Raw genomic sequence first — 21,044 nt, 5'->3', positions numbered from 1 at the left:
CGGATTGTGCGATGGATTGAGCTCAACTGCTGCGAGTCTCCTGGGCCAAGGAGGCTAGGACAGCAAGATGAGAAGCAGACAGATTTCTTTTGGAGGGAAAGTATATTCTTGGAGCCGAGAAGGTGAGTCGACAATCAGCTTATACACGTCTCTTGCTTTTGGTTAACTGCAACTTGGACACCGTTGTTAGCGCTAGGAAAGATGAGATCTACAATGCAGACTGCAGTCCCTCCTCATGCATACCCGTTTTATCTGCTATACTACTTTTGAATAAAGCTGCTTTCTTAATCAAGGATACCACATGTTTAAATTCGTTCATCATCGTAAGAACCGTCCAATTTAATATTATTTTAAGCGAACCGTCGGTCATTAACACTAAGATGAGAGCTAACACGTGCTCGCGCTAAGGGCGTGCCACGTGTTAACCCACATCTAAGTCGTAAACGACCAATTCGTCATTCGCTAAAAATAATGTCAAATCCGGTAGTTCCGGTATGTGCTCCACCGTATGCCCAAGATCATGCATACACACATACCGTTTACAATCACATATATCGCCGATGGACCACAAACTGCAAGTTTTAAACAATAAGGGTTACAACTAAACATTGTAAGTTCAACAAAGGGATGGGTTCAATATGAAATTCAAGGATCAACAACAAAATACAAGCCTCGAGCTCACTACTTAACATTAGCAAGGGACATAGGTCATTAAGCTAAATGTTAAACATGTCATCCCCAAAAGAACGATTTCGCAGCGGATAACTAATAATGATAAAGTGATGGAGTTTTTCTCAAGGACACCATCGAGGCCGCATCGATCTACTCCTCGCCCGCACCGGGGTCGGCGGGGTAGAAGTGGTCAAACACAACTTCCGGCTCACTTGCAACTTAGTTTACAAAGCAACATGAGTATAAAGGTACTCGCAAGACATACGCAATTTAATTAATAACTAAGGATTATGCAAATGAAGGCTCACAAAATAGGGCTTTTAGAGTTAAGTAATTTGCATAAGCATGAGCTCTTTAATCTAACACCTAGCTTCTTAGCATTTTAATTATCTTGCCCAAACCACCTCAACTTTTAGTTAACTAAACAAAGAGTATCAAGAGTTGACATAAACCAAGTTCGAACAAAAATGATATTTCTACAAAGAATTCATTGGATAATGAGTTTGCTCATAACCAAGAGCGCGGCAATTCGAATTGATTACTTAACCTTGCAAGAGTGTACTTCTTTACCCACACGACACAAGGACCATGTAACTCACCCAACCGATCACGTTGAGTAAGGGGTACTCGCATCAACCTTTCCCGACGAGTCTCAACCGTTGAACATCACGCCTAACTTGCGCGGAGAGTTACCTGGATCCACCGGGGACACCCCTAAGTCTCTTTACAAAGCCCTATGGCCATGCATCTAGGACCGTGCATCAAAGATTAAAACTTAGAAGTTAATCGGCTCATTCATACCATGATTGTATATGTGGTAGTACGATAACATGCTCAAAACCGAGGTCATCCACGGACGGTCCTTAACCGATTCGAGTGTACTATGCCTACGAGACTCCTTTCTCGAGGCCCTACATTCCACCCAAACCACGAAACCACTTTTCCAACTAGACCAATACAAACTTTCAACATCCCAAACCTGGACAAGCGTGAGCAAGGTAAAGGTTGTGTAGCGTGCAAAGTGATCCTATTCCAACATTTTCTTTCAAGTTACGGATCGACTCTAAGCATGGCTAAGCATTTATTCAATTGATTAGTTACTAACTATAAGTGTCAAGATATGGATATATAAAAGCAAGAGAGGTCAATGTATAAAAATAGGATCGACGATGCAATAGATAATATTTAGCATAAACACATATACCCGAGTGAGATAACTAAATCCAAGTTAAGTGGGTCAGGGAATCATGCTTAGCTGCTTGACTTGGTTTTCTTCCGGTTCGACAACAAATTCAACTCCCGGCTCGGTTTCGACGATCTCGGCGGGCTCAACGGGCTCGTCCTCCGACGTTTCGGTCACTATAATGCATGAATGGAATATATGCATTAGCATAATGTTGATGATATGAAAATGATATGATCAAATGAAAAATGAACATCACACTAAACACACCAACGCTAGATAAAGAGCTCGCTGACTACGCTCGTAAACATAAAGACCGAGACGAGGATTGCTTAAAACAATGCATGTAGCAAGCATAAATCAAGGTTTAATTTTTTTCATACAGAGGACATCATAAGGAACTCATAGGAGTTGGATTTGCAGAAAAATCATTTTATTAGAATTACTTATGCAATCCACAATTTTCAGCTACTTTAAACAAGTTAAATCTTAAAAGACATGTTAAACATTTCTATAAATTCTCAGGAAATTAAAAAGGAAAATAGACATGAAAACAAAGCTAACAGAAGTGGTTTTGACATTTATGACCTTTTAAAAAAATTTATAAATTAAACAAGCTTGCAGGCAGAAAATAATTTAACACACAAAAATCCTATTAAACAACATAAATTCATTTGCACAAGTTGTACCCCTAGACAGAAAATTTCACCAGGATTCCAAAAAAATTTAATTTGATATTTTTAGAGCATCGTACCATTTATCAAGCATTTTACTTACTTTGGCAAGGATTAATCATAACTTTGTGTACAAGATATTAACATGCACAACAATAATTTTTCTAAGCAGAGTTATCACCCAGTAACCAAACAAAACAAGTTTCATAATTTTTGGAGGCCTACACAATTTATTATGCAATTTACAAGTTCATAGCATAATAAAACAAAAATAAAAATTTAGATAAATGCTATGGCCACCGGATCTGGCGCTCCTAGGCGCCGACAGGTGGGCCTAGGAGGCCAGGCCGTCCCGGGCCGAGTCAAGGCCGGTCGCGGGCCTTGACTCGCCGCGGGGGCGCGGCCAGAGCGTGCCCACGATGCGGCCCGCGCTCGAACGCGTGCGCGCGGAGCGACGTTGCGGCGGCCGGCGAGGGGCCGCAGCCCAAGGGCGCGAATGGGCGAGGGCGGAGCGGACAGGAGGAGCCTGGCGCGCGCGTGGGTGCTCACCTGCGGCACCGACGGGCAACGCACGGCGGCGCGGCGAAGAGCGGTGGTGGCTGACGGGGGCGAGCATCAGGGAGTTTCTGCGAGGGTGGAAGGAGGCGGGTGAGGGCCGGGGTCGAGCAAGGGGGTGCATGAGGTGCTGCGTGTGCGCGGGATTGGGCGGAGGCTCACCGACGGCGACGAATCGCGGCGGCCGGCGGGGAGGAGAAAGAAGGCGGCGGCGGACGGGCGGCTCTAGGGTTTCGCGGGGAGGGGAAAATGAGGCCCGAGAGAGAGATAGTGAGCGGGAAAAGGGGCGAGCGGCTGGGGTGGCGTCGCCCCGCGGCCACGCTGGCCCAGCCAGCGGCCGACAGCATGGCAACGCCGCCGCAGCTGGCCAACGGGCGAGGCCGGGGCGCGGAGACGGCGGGGTGGGGGACTGCCAAGTGGGCCCGGGTGAGTGAAAAATAAAGAAAAATAATAATTCAAATTCTAAATTCAAAATCCTGATCTTCCCGGGCTTCAAAAATTATCAAAAATTTACTGGAGCAAGATTAAATCACCAAGAACACAGTGCAATAACAAAAACTCAAAAAGATATTAAGGATTTCTCACAAAAATTCAAATAAAACGGCGATTATCAAATTTCCCAAAAAAATTATGGCTCGGGTTAAACATCAAAATTTTTCAAATAAATATTCAAAATTCACCATTTGAAATCTAGTATTTGAATAAAAGTTTTGGGAGCATAGCTACTTAGCAAAATTTAAACTTTCTTCACAACCCTCTCTTAAACAAGGCAAGAAATTCAATTAACTCAAGCCAATCACATGCAAATGATGTTTCATTATGCTTGGATGATGCTCATGATGATATTGTTTAATTTTTTTATCATGTTCACTAGCTTTGGGTCGTGACAATCATGTGCTTGGATACACTACTGAATACTCTAATCTTTGGTATCACAGTAGAGGTCACATGTCCGGGTCCTGAAAACCAAACCAAAATGGTGTAGCACTCTAGATCTGGAAGGTGTGCGAGATCTACGCAGAATGTTCCAGAATTCGGCAGGGAGAAGATGCCCCAGCCGATCCAGGCATCCAGCAGCAAGCGAAAGCAACACGACTCGTCCTTGGTCCGTGGATTACTGGATTCCATGGCCCATTCCCATAGCCTGCCCGGCCAGGAGCAGCCGTCCGTGGCGTGACCCTGGCCCTACCTGGCCCACACCCTCGTCGTCACCTCCCGGGACGGGGCGGGCCCTCGCCGTCGTCGCCTTCCACCCGTCCTCTCTTTCTCTGCGCGTGGGGCCAGGCCGGGCAGCCGATGCGAGGGAGCGAAGCCACGTCCACACATTTCGTCGCGAGAAATCCTTGTTTGCTCGCCGCAGGAAAATGCGAGAGCCCAAAAAAAAAAAAGATCGCGGGATTTGCCACCCAATCACACACACATGCACGGGCACGGGAAAGCTCAGAGCCTTTCTCTTTCGATCGAGCGGCCGAGGCTTCTTTAGCAGGGGTGGTCGCGACCAGACAGCGGCGCTTGCGCGGCTGCGCATATCAAGGGTGGAGTAAAATAGAGAGGAACGAGGAGTTTTTACTGGCATTTTTCAATTCTGTAGCGGGGAGAGGAGGGGATCAGGGGGAGGGGAGGGACGAGGAAGGGAGGTTTGGCCGTCGGCAATGGAGATGGCACTCCGGGCGCAGAGCCCGCTCTGCTCCCGGGGCCGCCCGGTGCTCGTCGTCCGGCCGGCCGCTGCCGCCACTAGCCTCGCGCAGGTGACTTGCGGCGGTTCATGGAGCTGTCCGGAGCCTTTTGGTTTTATTTTCCCTTTTCGCTTTCTGTCAGTTTTTGAACTTTTAATACCGGAAGTCAGCTGTGGTACTTGTAGTACCGGAAATTGGGTGTGGAAAATCAGTTGTCAAATCCATGATAAGCTTCCCATTTGAACATATTTTGGTTTGTTGTGGTCTGCTGTTTACTGTCATGGAAAGGTTTATTAGCTTGTCTACTTTTGGGATGACATGGTCTGAAGGATCTGTACAGCTGACAATTTTCTACCATTGTCTGCTTCTACAGTCTACCATTGGGCGCAGCAGATTTACAGGAGGCAGGCTTGTTCGATGCATGGTATCAAGTTCAGGTTTGAGGAACGATTATGCTGAAAGCAATTTCATTGGTCATACAGCTTAGCTCATGTTTTCCTGACATTGCGTTATTCAGATTATCCCAAGAAAAATCCAAGGAGAACATCGACCCCTATGCCCAAAGGCACTGCATCCAGAGGGTATGCCTCAAGACCTACTGCTGAATCCAGCACGAAGAAGATAGAACAAAGCAGCACTTTTGAAGGTGATCTTGGCAAAAGCAATGGGGCACTACATGGTGAAGCAACAGAGCAGGCAAGTACTGCAGAAGAATCGTCTGAGATTGACTTGCCAGGAAACGATGCAAGCAGCGCAGAAAAGGATGAAGCTGAGACCAAAGAAGAGGCTGGCCAAAATCAATCTTCTGCATCCTCTTCCACATCCCTGGATGATGAATCAATTGACAGAAAACTTGATGAGTATCGTGGTAAAATAAGTGCACTAGTAAGTTCGAAACCAGAACCTTCATCATTTGCAGGTGTTCGTGGACAAGACAAACCACTTGTGGGCACTCATGATCAAGAGAAATCAATAACTGGTCCCGAAGAACATGACAGTTCAACTGTTGATGAACCCAGAAAAGGCAGGCCGTTTGCCGAGGCCATTGTAGGCTATCCAGTGAAAGATGCAGAGGAAGAACCTCCAGTTTCAGAAGATGGTGAACCGAGGATAATCAAGGATCAAAAGCAGTATGAACCAGATATACAAGCACCAGTAGAAGATGGTGTGGACCCAGAAGTGCTAAAGAGGAGGCTTCAAGAGCTTGCTGATGAGAATTATTCAGTTGGGAACAAGTGTTTTGTTTTTCCTGATGTAGTGAAGTCTGATTCGATGATTGATCTTTACTTAAACCGCAGTATGTCAGCCTTAGCTAGTGAGCCCGATGTTCTCATAAAAGGAGCATTCAATGGTTGGAGATGGAACTCTTTCACTGAAAATTTGCATAAAAGCGAATTAAGAGGGGATTGGTGGTGCTGCAAACTCTACATTCCCAAGCAGGCATACAGATTAGACTTTGTGTTCTTTAATGGTGGCACTGTCTATGAAAACAACAATCACAATGATTTTTTCCTTGAAATAGAAAGTGACATAGATGAACACTCATTTGAGGACTTCTTGGTTGAAGAAAAGCAAAAAGAACTAGAGAGGCTTGCTGCAGAAGAAGCTGAAAGGAAAAGAGAGGCTGAGGAGGAGCGCAGGAGAGAGGAAGAAAGGGCCGCAATGGAGGCAGACCTCGCACAAGCAAAGTCCGAGGTTGAGATGAAGAAGGAGAAATTGCACCAGATGTTGAGTTCGGCCAGCAGATATGCTGATAACTTATGGTACATAGAACCTAACACTTATAAAGGAGGGGACAGGGTTAGGTTATACTATAATAGAAGCTCGAGACCACTTATGCATAACAATGAGATTTGGATGCATGGAGGTTACAACAACTGGATTGATGGTCTCTCAATCTCTGAAAGACTTGTCAAATCTCATGAAAAGGATGGGGATTGGTGGTATGCAGAAAGTATGTTTATTCACTCTTTGGATCCCTTAGGATTTGTGATACTCCCTATGTTTGATTGTTGATTATATATGTTTTTGTCTCTCATGATCTCATCCTCTAAGACGTTACTTTGACATTACCTGCTATGTTAGCGTATTTATATTAACAAAGTATGTACTAGAAAGTCCTAGTAACAAAAAAAATCCAATAATAGTCATATTTTACAAAGTTTGGCCAAAATGTTCTAAAAAGTCATTTAAAAACAATGGAGAAAATTCAAACCATTATATTGTGGTATAGGTTGTAGTTCCACAAGTTAAAAATGTTCAACAAATAAAAGGAGTATGGTCACCTGAAATCCTCAAGCCTTGAAATACCTACTTGAGGTTGTTTTTTTCCAGTACGCTTTATCTCGTGGATGAGTCTGAAGATCAATCATGTGCTTGATACCATGATCTTTGGTGTTCAGTTGCTCTTTTGGCTGTTATGCACAAATCTTACTTTTGATTATATCCATGTGTAGTTACATTACCTGAAAGAGCATTGGTATTGGACTGGGTTTTTGCTGATGGGCCACCTGGCACTGCAAGGAATTATGATAACAATGGCCGCCAGGATTTCCATGCTATTGTTCCCAATAACACACTGGAGGACATGTTTTGGGTGGAAGAAGAACATAGGATCTTTAGAAGGCTTCAGCAAGAGAGAAGGGAAAGGGAGGATGCTGATCGACTAAAGGTTAGTCAAAAAATAGCCTTTTGCATGTAGTAGGAGCAACAGCTTACATGTACCAAGATACTTTTCAAACAACTAGCAATTGTTTTCAAACTCTTCCAATTGCATAACTGAAACAAGATGATCTGATTGCTGCTTCTTTCCCCGCATAGGCTGAGAGGTCTGCAAAAATGAAGGCTGAGATGAAGGAAAAGACTATGAGAGCGTTTCTGATCTCACAGAAACATATCGTGTACACTGAGCCACTTGAAGTACGTGCAGGAACCACTGTGGATGTGTTTTATAATCCTTCCAACACGGTGCTGAATGGAAAGCCAGAGGTTTGGTTCAGAGGTTCCTTTAACCGTTGGACTCATCCAAGTGGTCCTTTACCACCACAGAAGATGGTGAAGGCAGAGAATGGTTCACACTTACGAGCAACAGGTGTGAGAGCTTACAGCGTATCACAATGCTTTTTGACATGTTTGTGCACTAGTATCACTATTGAGTACTACCAAAATGGCCTTCTAAAATATCTTTACCCAATGCTACTTGTGGAATCTATTTTGTATGCTGAACTAGTTGATATATTTTCTATCAGATATGTTGCTATAAAGTTAGGTTTTTAAAACTCTGCTATAGTCCATAGGCTTGCTTGACACCTTCCTTTTCCCTGGTTATCAGAAGGAATCTGATAAGCGTGTGATCCTGATAAACACATTTCTCTTTTTCTCAAGCCTATCAAATTCTTGTTTACCACATACTCCCTTCGTCCAGAAATGTAAGACATATTTTGTTGCACTAGGACAGCCTTTGCCAACGATAACTCTATGAATATATAAGATTTGGACACAAAATTTGTACTATTACATTCTTATTCAAAGTACTAACTTATGATTATACTTTGTATCACAAACATACTTATCAATAGAGTAATTGTTAGTCAAAGTCTTGTCCTAATGAAACCAAATATGCCTTACATTCCTGGACCGAGGGAGTAATATTGATCCATTCTTGCAAATATTGTTCATTTTTTAAGAAAAAAAAGAAAAACAAATATTGATCAATGTTTACTGCTTTCCTTCTCTGAGTTCTCTTGTAGTTAAATCTGTTCGTTTTTTCAGTCAGGGTTCCCTTGGATGCATATAAGATGGACTTTGTTTTCTCTGAGTCAGAAGATGGTGGAATATATGACAATAGGAATGGGATGGACTATCATATTCCTGTGTCTGATTCGGTGGCAAAGGAACCTCCAATGCATATTGTGCATATTGCAGTAGAGATGGCCCCTATTGCAAAGGTAATTTACAGTTGTCCATGTTTTGTGGTACACAAATTGATGGCCTTACTTGACAATGATCAATGTCCACACAGGTTGGAGGTCTTGGCGATGTTGTTACCAGCCTTTCACGAGCTGTTCAAGATTTAGGCCACAACGTTGAGGTTATTCTGCCAAAGTATGATTGTTTAAACCTAAGCAATGTAAGTTTGTCTATTGGTCTGAATTATCCTGTGTCTTCTTTTCTTTTTCTGTCTCCCCTCCTTTGCTAACTTTCAACTTTGCAGTGCTTCTTTACTTGTTTAGTTTCTTCTAGTTTAAAAGCATATGACTCTAGTGTGTGTCAGTGATTTTAATGTCCTGTTGATTGTTTCTCTATCAACTTCTTGGAGTTTCTTGGAGGATCACAATTTAGTGTTCCCCCATCACAGAAAACTGTCCTTTTATGTTGTGAGAAGGCAAATCTATTCAACCTGTGCCCATTTATAGACTTTTTAATTCTCTGTTTGAACATTAGAAAATGATGTACAAATTCTTCAGAAAAAATAGTTTTTTTGCTTTGTTATATAAATATATTACATTAGAAATTACTGTTCCTTCTTTACTGGAGGGAGAATGCTTTCAACATTATTCTTGCATATCAATCTGCAAAACCTGTTGTCTTTATAGTATTTACGTGGAGACTTGCAAGTGTATGCATGACCTACGCTAGTGGAGGATGTCAATTTTACTCATTAAATTGCATCTCTTTGATGCAGGTGAAGGATTTACATTACCAACAAAGTTTTGCTTGGGGTGGCACAGAGATAAAAGTATGGTTTGGGAAGGTTGAAGATCTCCCTGTTTACTTCTTGGAACCACAAAATGGGTATGCAGCATATCATTGGTTGTAACACACCAAAACACTTTTATCTCTTGTTTTGTTTTAGCTATTTTATACTGCTGTATATCATTAGTGGTTCCTTATCTTCTGTTTCAACACATATTTAAATTAGTCATCAAATTGTTAGACCAGCTTAAGAATAAGTTGATGATGGCTTCAGTAAAATCTGAATATTGTTGTCTTATATGTTGCCTATACTGAAAGCTTTTGCTCTGTACTGCTGTTTACTGTAAGATGCAGATTTTACATTCGAAGTTAGTTTTGCGGTTAACCTTTTTTTAATCTTTTGTTGCCGTGCGTCTCATCATCAGGTCCTGAATAATCTACTGACTTCAGCATTATTAGAGTGATGTAGCATTGAACTCTAGCATTTTTTGATATTTCTTTCTACAGGATGTTTTGGGTGGGGTGTGTCTATGGGAAGAATGATGAGAGTAGATTTGGCTTCTTCTGTCATTCTGCACTGGAGTTTCTCCTCCAGAAAGGATCCGCTCCTGTAAGTACATGATATGTTCCGCAAAACTTCAATTGAGGTTTACTAGTCATTTTCCGTCGCATTTGCTCTTGTCTTCTGCCACTGGTGCATAATGACAGTTTATTTGTGGAGCAATTTTCCTCCGTTTCTACTTGCCAAATTATTTCAAACAGCAGCTTTGTTTTAGTAAAGATGTGGAAATTACAGCACATGTTCTATACTTGTTACCTACTCTTTGCCCCCCCCCCCCCCCCCAAAAAAAAAACTTCTCATGGAGCTGATTTGTCGCTATCCTTGTAGGATATCATACATTGTCATGATTGGTCTAGTGCTCCAGTTGCTTGGCTATACAAGGAACAGTATGCTCTTAATGGGCTGGGAAATGGTCGGGTTGTATTTACCATCCACAATCTTGAGTTTGGAGCACATCACATTGGCAAGGCAATGGCACACTGTGACAAAGCTACAACTGTGAGTGCCTTTGTGTTCTTTGTTGTTATGTTGTTCGAAGCCTTCATATTTTTCTCTTTTTCCATCGTGCTCGTGTTTGTCTTATTTAAACTGTTTCGGTTATTCGTTCCAGGTTTCCGACACATATTCGAAGGAAGTGGCTGGACATGGAGCTATTGCTCCTCACTACTTCAAATTCCATGGAATCAGAAATGGAATTGATCCTGATATTTGGGATCCGTATACTGACAACTTTATTCCGGTACACTAATCATCACAGAGTGCATTCTTGCATATTCTATTAATATGCATTTACTCATTTACTAACTGCTTGGAGTTGTAAGCTTGCGTCAAGATTGCATCTTTAGCTACCTTTTCCTTTTATTTTATCATAGAACAGCCTAGCTATTTTCAGCAATGTGGGGCTAAATAATCATATTGCAGCTAATTTGAATTTGATGTTTGTTGTACTTCTACCACTAGCATACTTCATTTACATTGGCTGCAGATCTATGACGCAAGTTTTGGTTTCAGTACCATTGTGATCATTTTCTAGCTCAGCTCTTTTTCGCTGCATTCTATTTTAGGTCCATTATACATCAGAGAATGTTGTTGAGGGCAAGAGTGCTGCAAAAAAGGCATTGCAGCAGATGCTTGGTTTACAGCAAACTGATACCCCTATTGTTGGAATCATCAGCCGTCTAACTGTCCAGAAGGGAATTCACCTTATCAAACATGCAATTTATCGAACTCTTGAACGCAATGGACAGGTCTTATCTCTTGCTCAGGGATATTACTTGCAAGTTTGTTATGCTACATTTACACTGTTCACTTTTTCAGAAACTGAAGCGTTTTATTTTTCTATAACAGGTGGTTCTGCTGGGTTCAGCACCAGATCCTCGCATTCAAGGTGACTTCACAAACTTAGCCAGTCAACTGCATGGTGAATATCATGGCCGGGTGAAGCTTTGTTTAACATATGATGAGCCACTATCCCATTTGGTTAGTTTCAGATCCCCTGCAAATTGCCCCTTGTATTACAATTGGAAAATTAATGGGCCCTCAATTTATGATCCTGTTGTAGATATATGCTGGGGCAGACTTCATTCTTGTTCCTTCCATCTTCGAGCCTTGTGGTTTAACACAGCTTATTGCTATGCGGTATGGATCCATCCCGATTGTTCGGAAAACTGGAGGTGTGTATATGTATGGAATCATTATATTCCCTTGGCAATGCGTTTCAAGTTGGCATTAAAAGGTTGTATCATGCATGTTGCAGGCCTTTACGACACCGTCTTTGACGTTGACGATGATAAGGATCGGGCTCAGGCACAAGGCCTTGAGCCAAACGGATTCAGTTTCGAAGGAGCCGATAGCAGTGGTGTGGATTATGCACTCGACAGGCAAGTGTAACCCATCTAAAGTCACATAAACTCTAGTGATGCAACATTTCTTATTCCATCTGCTGCCATTTTATTTCAGAGCGATAAGCACATTTTATGATGCTCGTGACTGGTTCAACTCCCTCTGCAAGAGGGTAATGGAGCAGGATTGGTCATGGAACAGGCCTGCTCTGGACTACATGGAATTGTACCATTCTGCTCGCAAAAACTGAACCTAATGACGGAGAGAACAGATTCGGTTTGCCCAGGTCTGGAGCACATCTCAGCCTCTCAGGCATGCCCTTCCCAGTACCAATTCTCTTGCAAAATGGGAAGAAATGAGCACTGGCTTGTGCATGCCCGCCACCCGTGACAGCTGTCTCATGGCCCTCTGCCCTGCGATGGCTCGAGTTTGCGACAACGCGGCTCATTTATGTGACACGCAGATTACTCATTCGGGTGATAGTTAACAGTTTTGCAAACATGTATCTTTGTCAGGTGCAAATAACTGTATGTAGTCTTGCAGGTGTACATAGCTTGTGTGTTAAGCTCTAGATTTTAGTCAATGGTGTCTTTAGTTTCTGAAGACTCCATCTTCAGACCAAATGGTATATGATGGGACCAATGACCGACCTTCCCCTGTTGGTATCCGGAAATGTTCGCTACTATCAGCTTCTAACCATCGAAACCAGAAGCTTAGCTTTGTACTTATCTAATTTCTCCATCAACGGTTATATGATGCTGTGCTTTCGAGGGCACTATGTTTTTCCCTTAGTTTCCTCTCACTTACACCTTGTGATTGGTATGGTGGCTGGGTCGCGACTTGGCCTGCTGTGTGCAGCATTTTAACATGTGTTGCATCATTCAAGAGTAGAGATGATAATAAGTATTTAGAACCCAATGGGTTTTTACTCTATTGAGTTAGGGACATTCAATGCCCACACTATGGACGAATGGATGGACCATCATGGGTGATTTTGAGCTTATATCCTTCGGTTTTTACGGAGATCGGGACAATTCTAGAGGAGGAAGGAGTGAGCACCATAGATGACCTTGAGCTCGGTCTCACGGAGGGAAAAAGGATGAAGAGAGGAAGGGGAGAGAGAGGAGGCTGGCAGACACTGAGCCGTGCCTCGTGCTTTAGTGCTGAGCTATGGTCACGTCTATGCCAGTATAAGTGGGTGTTTGTTGCGTGGATTAAAGTTTACTCCTTGTCACGTTGAATCTTCGGATGCTAATTAGAAGGACTAAACATTAGGTAATTATAAAACTAATTACACAGATGGAGGCTAATTCGCGAGATGAATCTATTGAATCTAATTAATTCATCATTAGCACATGTTTACTGTAGCACCATATTATCAAATTATGGACTAATTAGACTTAATAGATTTGTCTCGCAAATTAGTCTCTATCCGTGTAATTAGTTTATATTTAATACTTCTAATTAGTAACCAAACATTCGATTTGATAAGAACTAAAATTTAGTCCATGGAACCAAACACTCTCTTAATGTGCGCGAATGACTCGTATGGAGATTTTGTTGTGTCAATACGAATCCATAAGGTATATCATAAGGTATACAGAGGACGAAAATGGTAACCTCGGTACTCTCTCCGTTCCAAATTATAGATCATTTTAGCATTTTAGGTGTATAATTTTTATTATACACCTAGAGATACAATACATAATAAATATTATGCACCTAGAGATATCAAAACGCTCTATAATTTAGAACGAAAAGTGTATAATTTAGTTCAACCCGAGTTATTATTAAAATATTAGTATTTTTTGCTAAAATAAAGAAAATCTTTTCCACCCCTTCGTCCCCTCCCCCACCCCAGCCACACAAAGCAGTATATCAACGCGGCGAGATGAGCCCACCTGTCAGAGGAGATAAACGAAATAGAAGAGGGGATTGAACAAGAGGACGACTTTGCTGTCCTGAGTCGTCGAGTCTCCAACAACAAACTCCGCACCCAAATCCACGAGGAATTCCCCTTCCTCCCCCCACCAAAACCCGCCCCGGCGACGAACACCAAACCCCCCGTAGCGGCGACGAACAGGGCGAGCGGCGCCGCCCTTTCCCAGGTTTCGTCGGGCGCTTCTCCAGCGACTACATCCGCCAGGTACGCCGGCCCCTTCCCTTCCTGCTGTGCGAAATCGAACACCCCAAACCCTAATATATGCTATTTGTATTCGGATCTGACCGTGCGATTTACCTACTAACTTCGATTCTGTAAAAATTATCGTGTGTACATATGTACACCCATGTCCTATACTGGGTCCGCCCCTGTTTGGTGGTGAATTTGCGGGTAATTCGGTGAGCTTGACCTGGATTGCTGCTCAATTTTGGATCTGTGGCGTTGTTCAGCGGATTGGCCTTTGGGAGTATGCGAAATTCGGCCTCTCCGTCCTTAAGCTGCGTCGGAATATCAGGCGGTTGAATTCTGCCTGGACGGGATTAGGTGCTGAAAAGTCAGGATTTTGTGGTAATTGTGTCAAAGTCGCTAATTTTTCTTACTGTAAGGCGCACGAGTATAAACTTATGCTACTTTACCCCCCCACCCCCCCCCCCCCCCCCACACACACACACCCACAACACACACACATCCACACCCACACCCACAAAAAGGGGAAAAATTAAAATGTTCAGAATACTTCAGATTTCTAGAAGTTTGGTATGTTTGAACAAGGGAAGTTTTTCCTTCGCGAAGCCTTTCCTGCTACATTAGGAGAGAGGAAAAGGCGTTGGCTGCACAACAGCGAAAGGAAATATGAAAGAAACTGTTGACGGACTCGTGCCTTGAGAACACTGTCATAGAAGTGGCCAGTAATAAGATCTTGCTCCACATGCATGTTTTAGTCATCACTTGTATATGTACTTATTGTTTACATATTTATATGTTCTTGCTCTTCTGTAGCAGTATATCAAGCAAAGCAGTGGAAAATTGTTTCTAAAGATATCTCGTTTCTACAGGTTGCTTCACAAAATTTGTAACATCCAGGGTACAACTAGCCAAAGAGTCAATAAACTTTCTCTGAACTCAGAGGAGGTTGCAGAGAGCCCATCCTGCAGGGTGTCTCAGACATACTGATGGATGGGGAACCCAAGATCCTTGAGAAATTATCACATGAACGCATGTACTCTTGGTACTTCACCAGGGAAGAACTAGAGAAGTTTTCTCCATCAAGGAAAGATGGAATTACTGAAACCAAGGAGTCAGAACTTCGGCATTTATATTGTTCATTTATTCGGGATGTTGGCATCAGGCTGAAACTGTACGTAATTTCTTTTCACTCTCTTAAGTGGAATTGACTCTGTTTTACCATGTTCTAGGGTGTTCTTTTTAGTTTATAATATACTACTTTATATGGTAGCTCATAGCATGTTTGTTTACATTGATCTCATCTGTCTGTTGGACCTAAAAGGCTTCCTTTTTTTTAGACAGCTTTTTTTGGTCGATATGTTTGACTCTGCTACTCTAATTGTATTCTTAGCACATGATAATTTCTTTTAGTTATTTTGTCATTTGCTAAGCTTATTTATATGTTGTAACGTGCTTCTATTTTTCACAGACCTCAGATGACTCTAGCGACAGCAATAATGTTTTGCCACCGCTTCTATATACACCAGTCCCTTGCCAAAAATGGATGGCAGGTGAGAAACTCTGTTTTATTGTGGCAGTGATGGTCGATGCTGTCTTTGAAAAGCAAGAAGAGTGCAGAGTTTCTTTGCCAAGCATTTGTTGGAATGATCAACAATCTATTCTCCGTTTCCTACTTAACATTGCAAAATATCCTTCAAATAATTTAAAGTATTTGACCGTGTAATGCCATTAGCATTTAATTTTTTGATTACTTGCTAATTGCTAATTCATTGTGATGCTACTCTACCTCAAGTTCACACAGTGATTTGGACATTTCCAAAGAATCTACTTAGCTACAATGTTACAGAAATATGTTTTAGACCTTTGATGAAGTTCTAATCCCCTTCTCTAATACTAAACAGTTTTGAGGTAGTTAGAGTTGTTTTCTGTTTACCTGGGAAGTTTGGCAGATCACCGGTACAATACGATTGTGCTTGTACTTTGTCATAACTGGGCAAGTGCATTCAGAATTTTCCTATTGAAGTTGCTTAACCCCGACCAGCCAACTGGGTTGCAACTTACTGTTACAACTTAAAAAAGTTTGACATACATTGACGGATCATCTTGTGAAATTACGAATTCTCCAGTAAGTTCTATAGAAATGGCTCATCTTACTGCATTCCTTTTCTTTCTTTCTCTTGTGGGACTTGTTTATTTCATATTTACATGATCATTTCATATTTACATGATAAGTTTATCCAGAGATTATCTCTCCGTTATTATGCAGCCCTTAATTATTTGCATCACTAGTGGCATTTCATGTTTGATGCTATTTGTTCATAATATTTAGCCTGTTGTGATTACATGATCTATCTATGGTTTGCTTATTGTCATCTCTTGACGACTGGTTCTTCTGGAACTTATCTTGTTATTTTCCTGGGCTGGTTTTAACGATTCCTTTGTCCTCACCCTGTTTCAGACAGTTGCAGCTGTATGTGTATTTCTGGCATCGAAAGCTGAAGATACTCCTTGCCCCCTGGACCATGTTGTTAGAGTAGCCTATGAGACAATGTATAGGCGGGACACTGCTGCAGCTCAAAGGATCCGCCAGAAGGTGCCACTAAATCATTGCTTGTAACTTCTATACTGTTGCCCATTCAGTGTTTGATCATCGTCTATTGTACAGGATGTTTTTGAGAAGCAGAAAGCACTAATTTTGATCGGAGAGAGATTGGTTCTTACAACTATTCGATTTGATTTCAACATTCAGCATCCTTATAGACCACTTTTTGATGCTATGAGAAATCTTGGCATCAATCAGAAGGAAGTGAAACAAGTAGCATGGAACTTTGTGAATGATTGGTACTATTTCAATCTTTAATACACATATTTCTAAGATTCATTCATTTGCAATTCCTTAGTACCAATGTTTCTAAGATTCCTTCGCATTTAGATAATATATTTTGCTACTTATGTTCAGGCTTAAAACAACACTGTGCCTACAGTATAAACCACAGTATATTGCTGCTGGATCTCTTTACCTGGCGGCAAAGCTTCACAATATCAAGCTTCCGTTACATGGAGCGCATGTCTGGTGGCACCAATTTGATGTTGCACCAAAGCCTCTGGAAGGTATGTGGTCTACTAAGTGGAATGCACCATCATTGCACTCTGTGCCTTTTGGAACTTGAAAAGAAAATATTGCATTTCTGCAGCTGTCATTCAGCAAATGATGGAGCATGCTGCTGTGAAAAAACTGATGCCTGCTCGTCCCAGTCCAGTTAAGCAAAAGGAAGTTCCATGTGAAGCTAAACTGCACATATCTAACAGCCCGGACTCTGTGTTGAATCAATCAAGCTTGTTAATAAGCAGCTCAAGTCCTGATATTGGCGAGCCCAGTGACCCAATGCAGCTGGATTCCTGTCAATACTTGATAAGCAGTCATACAATTGATGGTAGGGTCTCAGGTCCGGACAGCAGTTCGTTGAGTGTAAGGGCTTATATAAATGTTTCTAGGGAAGTACATGATGAAGAGAGCTTGGATCAGGCCTCACTAACCAAACATGACGATGGGATGATGTCACATAGTAATCAGACATCATTAGATGCAATTGCAGCCACTGAGGGCAGTGCTGAATGTATGAAGCAGGATGTAAGCCATGGCACAGTCAATGGCAAAAACTTGAACCAGGCATCAAGAAATTGGCATGGTGGTAATGTGCACCCATTACCTGTGGTGATATCACTGGATGCCAAGGTGGGCCAAGAAAGCACTTGGTGTGTCGAACCATTAATTGGAAGCTCTAATCATTGTACTGACAGTCTCATTGTGGATAGCTTGTGCACTGATCAGAGATTGGCTGATGCTGCTCCAGGCCCCATTAACGATGCACCATCCGCATCGCCAGTTGTGGTGGAGGCTGATCCTTTGAGGGCAGAACTTAAAAAGGTTGATGTTGCCAGAATAAAGGATTTATTGTCGAAGAGGAAGAGGCAGAGAGAGATCCAAGAGCGAGCCATTGGTTCAGACGACCTCAGTGAAGAAGCCTGGATTGAGAGAGAGCTTGAGTCTGGGATTGTTATAAAACAAGAAGCTGCTGCCTCAGACGGGCTGAGTGATGAAGCCTGGATCGAGAGGGAGCTCGAAGCAGGGATTGTGGTCGGACCAAGAAACAAGCAGGCAATCACTTTAGATGGTTTGAGTGAAGATGATTGGATCGAGAGAGAGCTCGAGTCTGGGATTATTGTTGAGCCAGCGTCTGCCAGCAAGAAACAGAAGCTAGAATCAAGCTGCTGCTAGCTCCTCCTGAGCTGCTGCACTCAGAGGATGCTTTCCGAGCAGGTGAATAATGACAGATGGAGTCAGCGGATAGATGTCACATCTCTTTGTTATTTGTTTAACGAGACTCCTCGAGTGCTTTTAACTCGAGGGGTATGTGCACAGTGGGATATTCCCAATTTCTTGAATTCAGAATGGCATCATATCCACCGTCTTGGTTCTTTTTGTTGTGTGTAAATCCAGCATGACCAAAGTTATTATTAGATTATAGTTGTAACTGTAGCAGGGAATTATCTGTTGTTAAACCCAACTAGAAATTGATTCTTCAGTGTGACTGTAACAAATGAATTTTTTTCGAGTGTAGATGTTAACAAAAGGAAAACAGCACTTGAAAAGTGTAAGTGTTTATAAATTGAAGATGAGTATATTCTATATGCATGTTCCTACAGGGAGCTGATCACATGCGATGTGTCCTGTTGTTGTCGGCCTTCCCTTTATTTCTTCGGAACTCTTGATGTTTTATAATTGGAGGCTTATGTTTCCTATTTTATTCTTTCCTTTTCTTCTATTTAATTTATTGTTCTTGGGTAACTAGTGAACCACATTATACTTGGGCAAAGATTAAAGGGTCAGTTCTTGCTTGTCTTGGATGGAATTGGGATACCATGAGGTGATGAGGATGAGTTGGAAAAATTATTACTACCATTGAACAAAGGTGGAGGAAAAGGTAATATATATGGTAATAGTCACAACTTTGAGTGTTAGATGGTTAAGATAGGTGTTGATGCAAAAATCGTGCAGTGACTTCACGTACCAGCACACTAAACCTGAATCAAAGGCGTACCGGTCAATTTGATCCGTTGATTCACAAGAAAACGAGATGTTAAATTTAGTGTACCGAATCTCTCCGATAGGTTGTAATGGTAAAGTTGCCGATACGAGTAAAGACAAACAGTTTCGGAAGCCGATCGTGGTAATGTGAGCAATGTAAAAAGCTACTAAAACGTGGCTTAAATAGAGCTCGATAAACAAACGTTCGAAACAGATCTAAATCGGCTATGAAATAATATATTTTAATAGATCCGATCTAGCCGATAGAAATTATTTCAAGCTGTATCAATCGGTGATAAAAATTAAAACTACAAGATTTGGGTTAAAACTTGCAGATCTAGCATGTATCGATAAATTGTGAATAAATCTAGATAAAACGACAGTGATGCGTCCGAAGTTAAAGTCTAGAAAATATTTGATAAATGCGGAACTTACCAGCAAGCCGGAGATCGATGCGATGCAGCCCTGCTAACTCGAAAGAACTCGTGGAAAAAGGAAAAAGATTCGACGAAGTCGCCGAGTACGAAAAGTAGATTGCGAAAAAAGTAGGATTTTTATTTACGTTGGTGTGTACAAAATATCTTTAGACCATGGAAGGTCGTATTTATATTCTAGGACACATGCTTCTTGTCGATCATGACAAACATAAAATTTGACGCCAAAGAAATAAATTTCCTAAACAATCTTATCGACCCATGCAAGAGTCGGACTCGACACAAAATCCTAATTGACCACAAAACATCTCCGGCCCAATCGGCAGTAACGTTCAATCGGCAATCGGCTGAACCCCTGGTGCAAAATCGGTCAAGCCTCCAATCGGCAACCTCATCAAACAGTCCCCATCTATCTCCTCTTAGTCATATGAATCGGCCGATTTTCCTCTTTCGCTCCACAAAGGCCCTCCTACTTCTTTCCGACGCTAAATTTGACACGTGCCAAAAAATGATGTCAACATAGGTACGTGAAGAGTATGGTGCCGAATGGTCTGACTGTTCGTATTTGATAAGGAACTTGTGCACAAATAGTAGTTTTCTCTCATGGCTTAGCATGTGTTTAGTTTAGAGATGAATTAGATCCATCCCTAATTTTAGAATTAGGTCGAATCCAGTTCTTATTTGGTTGTTGGGATAGGTTGATCTAACTTTTTATTTAATTGTAATGATGCAAATATGGGTTAAGTGGCTATTTTTAACATCGTTAAATAGCCTTGCCGCGGGACCCACGTATGGGTCTCCTCACCTCGTTCTTCCTCTTCCCTGGTCTTCTTCGATTCTTCCTCATCCCTCCCCTTCGTATTACTGGAGGTAGCTCGCCCGCCTGTTGGCTGCTCTCCCTCCCCGTACGCTCGCCGCTCGCCATCCCCACCCGCTCGCTGCTCGCTCTACCGGTCGGCTCGCTGCTCGCCGCGCCGCGCCGCGCCGCCGCTTGCCCGCGCCATCCGCTCGCGGCGCCGCCCGCTCGTCGCTCACGGCGCTGCGGGCCGGTTCACCCCGCGACGAGCTCCGCGCCACGCCGCCCGAGCTCCGCTCCGCTCGCACGGCCCCGCATCGCTCTGGCCGCCCGAGCTCGCCCCGCCCGCCCACGCCGCTCCTCTGGCCAAGCCGCGCCGCCAGCCGCGGCTCGCCCTTGCCTCCCCGCCGGCCGCCTTTTTGAAGGGTCAACGGAAGGGGAGAGGATCCCTAATAGCATTTCATTTCGTTGGCTCCAAACTAGCCAGATATAAAAGTTACTTTGGAGTCTTTTCAATTGAGTGATGTAACTTGGGCAATTTTCCATGATTAGGAGAGGGTTTGCTTGTTGATGAACATAGTGCAGGCTGTAAAACCATATACCAGGACAAAGCTTCGAAAATTTGAAGATGCTAGAGCTAACAAAGATACCAAAATTGAGAAAATGGGTTAGAAATGGAAATGTCGCTTGTGAATTGTTCTTGAAGGTACTTATTAGTTATTACCATCAAAGATTGCC

General features: G+C 42.6%; 2 protein-coding genes across 3 annotated transcripts; both read left to right on the top strand.

Moving 5' to 3' along the window:
* Nucleotides 1-4,491: 4,491 nt before the first annotated feature.
* Nucleotides 4,492-12,650, top strand: LOC112899515 (starch synthase 3, chloroplastic/amyloplastic). The gene is made up of 16 exons (XM_025968012.1): nucleotides 4,492-4,832; nucleotides 5,134-5,197; nucleotides 5,278-6,714; nucleotides 7,217-7,431; nucleotides 7,581-7,851; nucleotides 8,532-8,707; nucleotides 8,782-8,889; nucleotides 9,445-9,554; nucleotides 9,963-10,065; nucleotides 10,345-10,515; nucleotides 10,628-10,756; nucleotides 11,082-11,264; nucleotides 11,365-11,496; nucleotides 11,579-11,690; nucleotides 11,774-11,897; nucleotides 11,977-12,650. The coding sequence occupies exons 1-16, from the start codon at nucleotides 4,737-4,739 to the stop codon at nucleotides 12,107-12,109; spliced, it is 3,564 nt and encodes a 1,187-aa protein (XP_025823797.1). The 5' UTR covers nucleotides 4,492-4,736; the 3' UTR covers nucleotides 12,110-12,650.
* A 1,128-nt stretch (nucleotides 12,651-13,778) lies between these two features.
* LOC112899487 (cyclin-T1-2-like) lies at nucleotides 13,779-18,679 on the top strand. 2 transcript variants are annotated; one of them, XM_025967980.1, is made up of 7 exons: nucleotides 13,779-14,005; nucleotides 14,857-15,158; nucleotides 15,456-15,537; nucleotides 16,446-16,580; nucleotides 16,653-16,828; nucleotides 16,947-17,098; nucleotides 17,182-18,679. In XM_025967980.1, the coding sequence occupies exons 2-7, from the start codon at nucleotides 14,974-14,976 to the stop codon at nucleotides 18,264-18,266; spliced, it is 1,815 nt and encodes a 604-aa protein (XP_025823765.1). In that variant the 5' UTR covers nucleotides 13,779-14,005; nucleotides 14,857-14,973; the 3' UTR covers nucleotides 18,267-18,679. The 2 variants fall into 2 exon arrangements, with proteins under 2 accessions (XP_025823765.1, XP_025823766.1); XM_025967981.1 differs by lacking the exon at nucleotides 13,779-14,005 and having other exon boundaries at nucleotides 15,093-15,158; nucleotides 15,456-16,112.
* Nucleotides 18,680-21,044: the final 2,365 nt, after the last annotated feature.

This window comes from Panicum hallii, chromosome 7, assembly GCF_002211085.1.
Source record: "Panicum hallii strain FIL2 chromosome 7, PHallii_v3.1, whole genome shotgun sequence".
NCBI classification, from domain to species: domain Eukaryota; kingdom Viridiplantae; phylum Streptophyta; class Magnoliopsida; order Poales; family Poaceae; genus Panicum; species Panicum hallii.
This window is presented reverse-complemented; position numbering and strand designations above follow the sequence as displayed.

Excerpts from the sequence above, each read along its gene's own strand:
- LOC112899515 (XM_025968012.1), top strand. The coding sequence starts at position 4,737 with ATGGAGATGGCACTCCGGGCGCAGAGCCCGCTCTGCTCCCGGGGCCGC. Across the intron at positions 9,555-9,962 it reads TTCTTGGAACCACAAAATGG|GATGTTTTGGGTGGGGTGTG; the intron begins GTATGCAGCATA and ends TTCTTTCTACAG. Across the intron at positions 11,497-11,578 it reads ATGAGCCACTATCCCATTTG|ATATATGCTGGGGCAGACTT; the intron begins GTTAGTTTCAGA and ends ATCCTGTTGTAG.
- LOC112899487 (XM_025967980.1), top strand. The coding sequence starts at position 14,974 with ATGGATGGGGAACCCAAGATCCTTGAGAAATTATCACATGAACGCATG. Across the intron at positions 15,159-15,455 it reads GTTGGCATCAGGCTGAAACT|ACCTCAGATGACTCTAGCGA; the intron begins GTACGTAATTTC and ends TATTTTTCACAG. Across the intron at positions 17,099-17,181 it reads TGCACCAAAGCCTCTGGAAG|CTGTCATTCAGCAAATGATG; the intron begins GTATGTGGTCTA and ends GCATTTCTGCAG.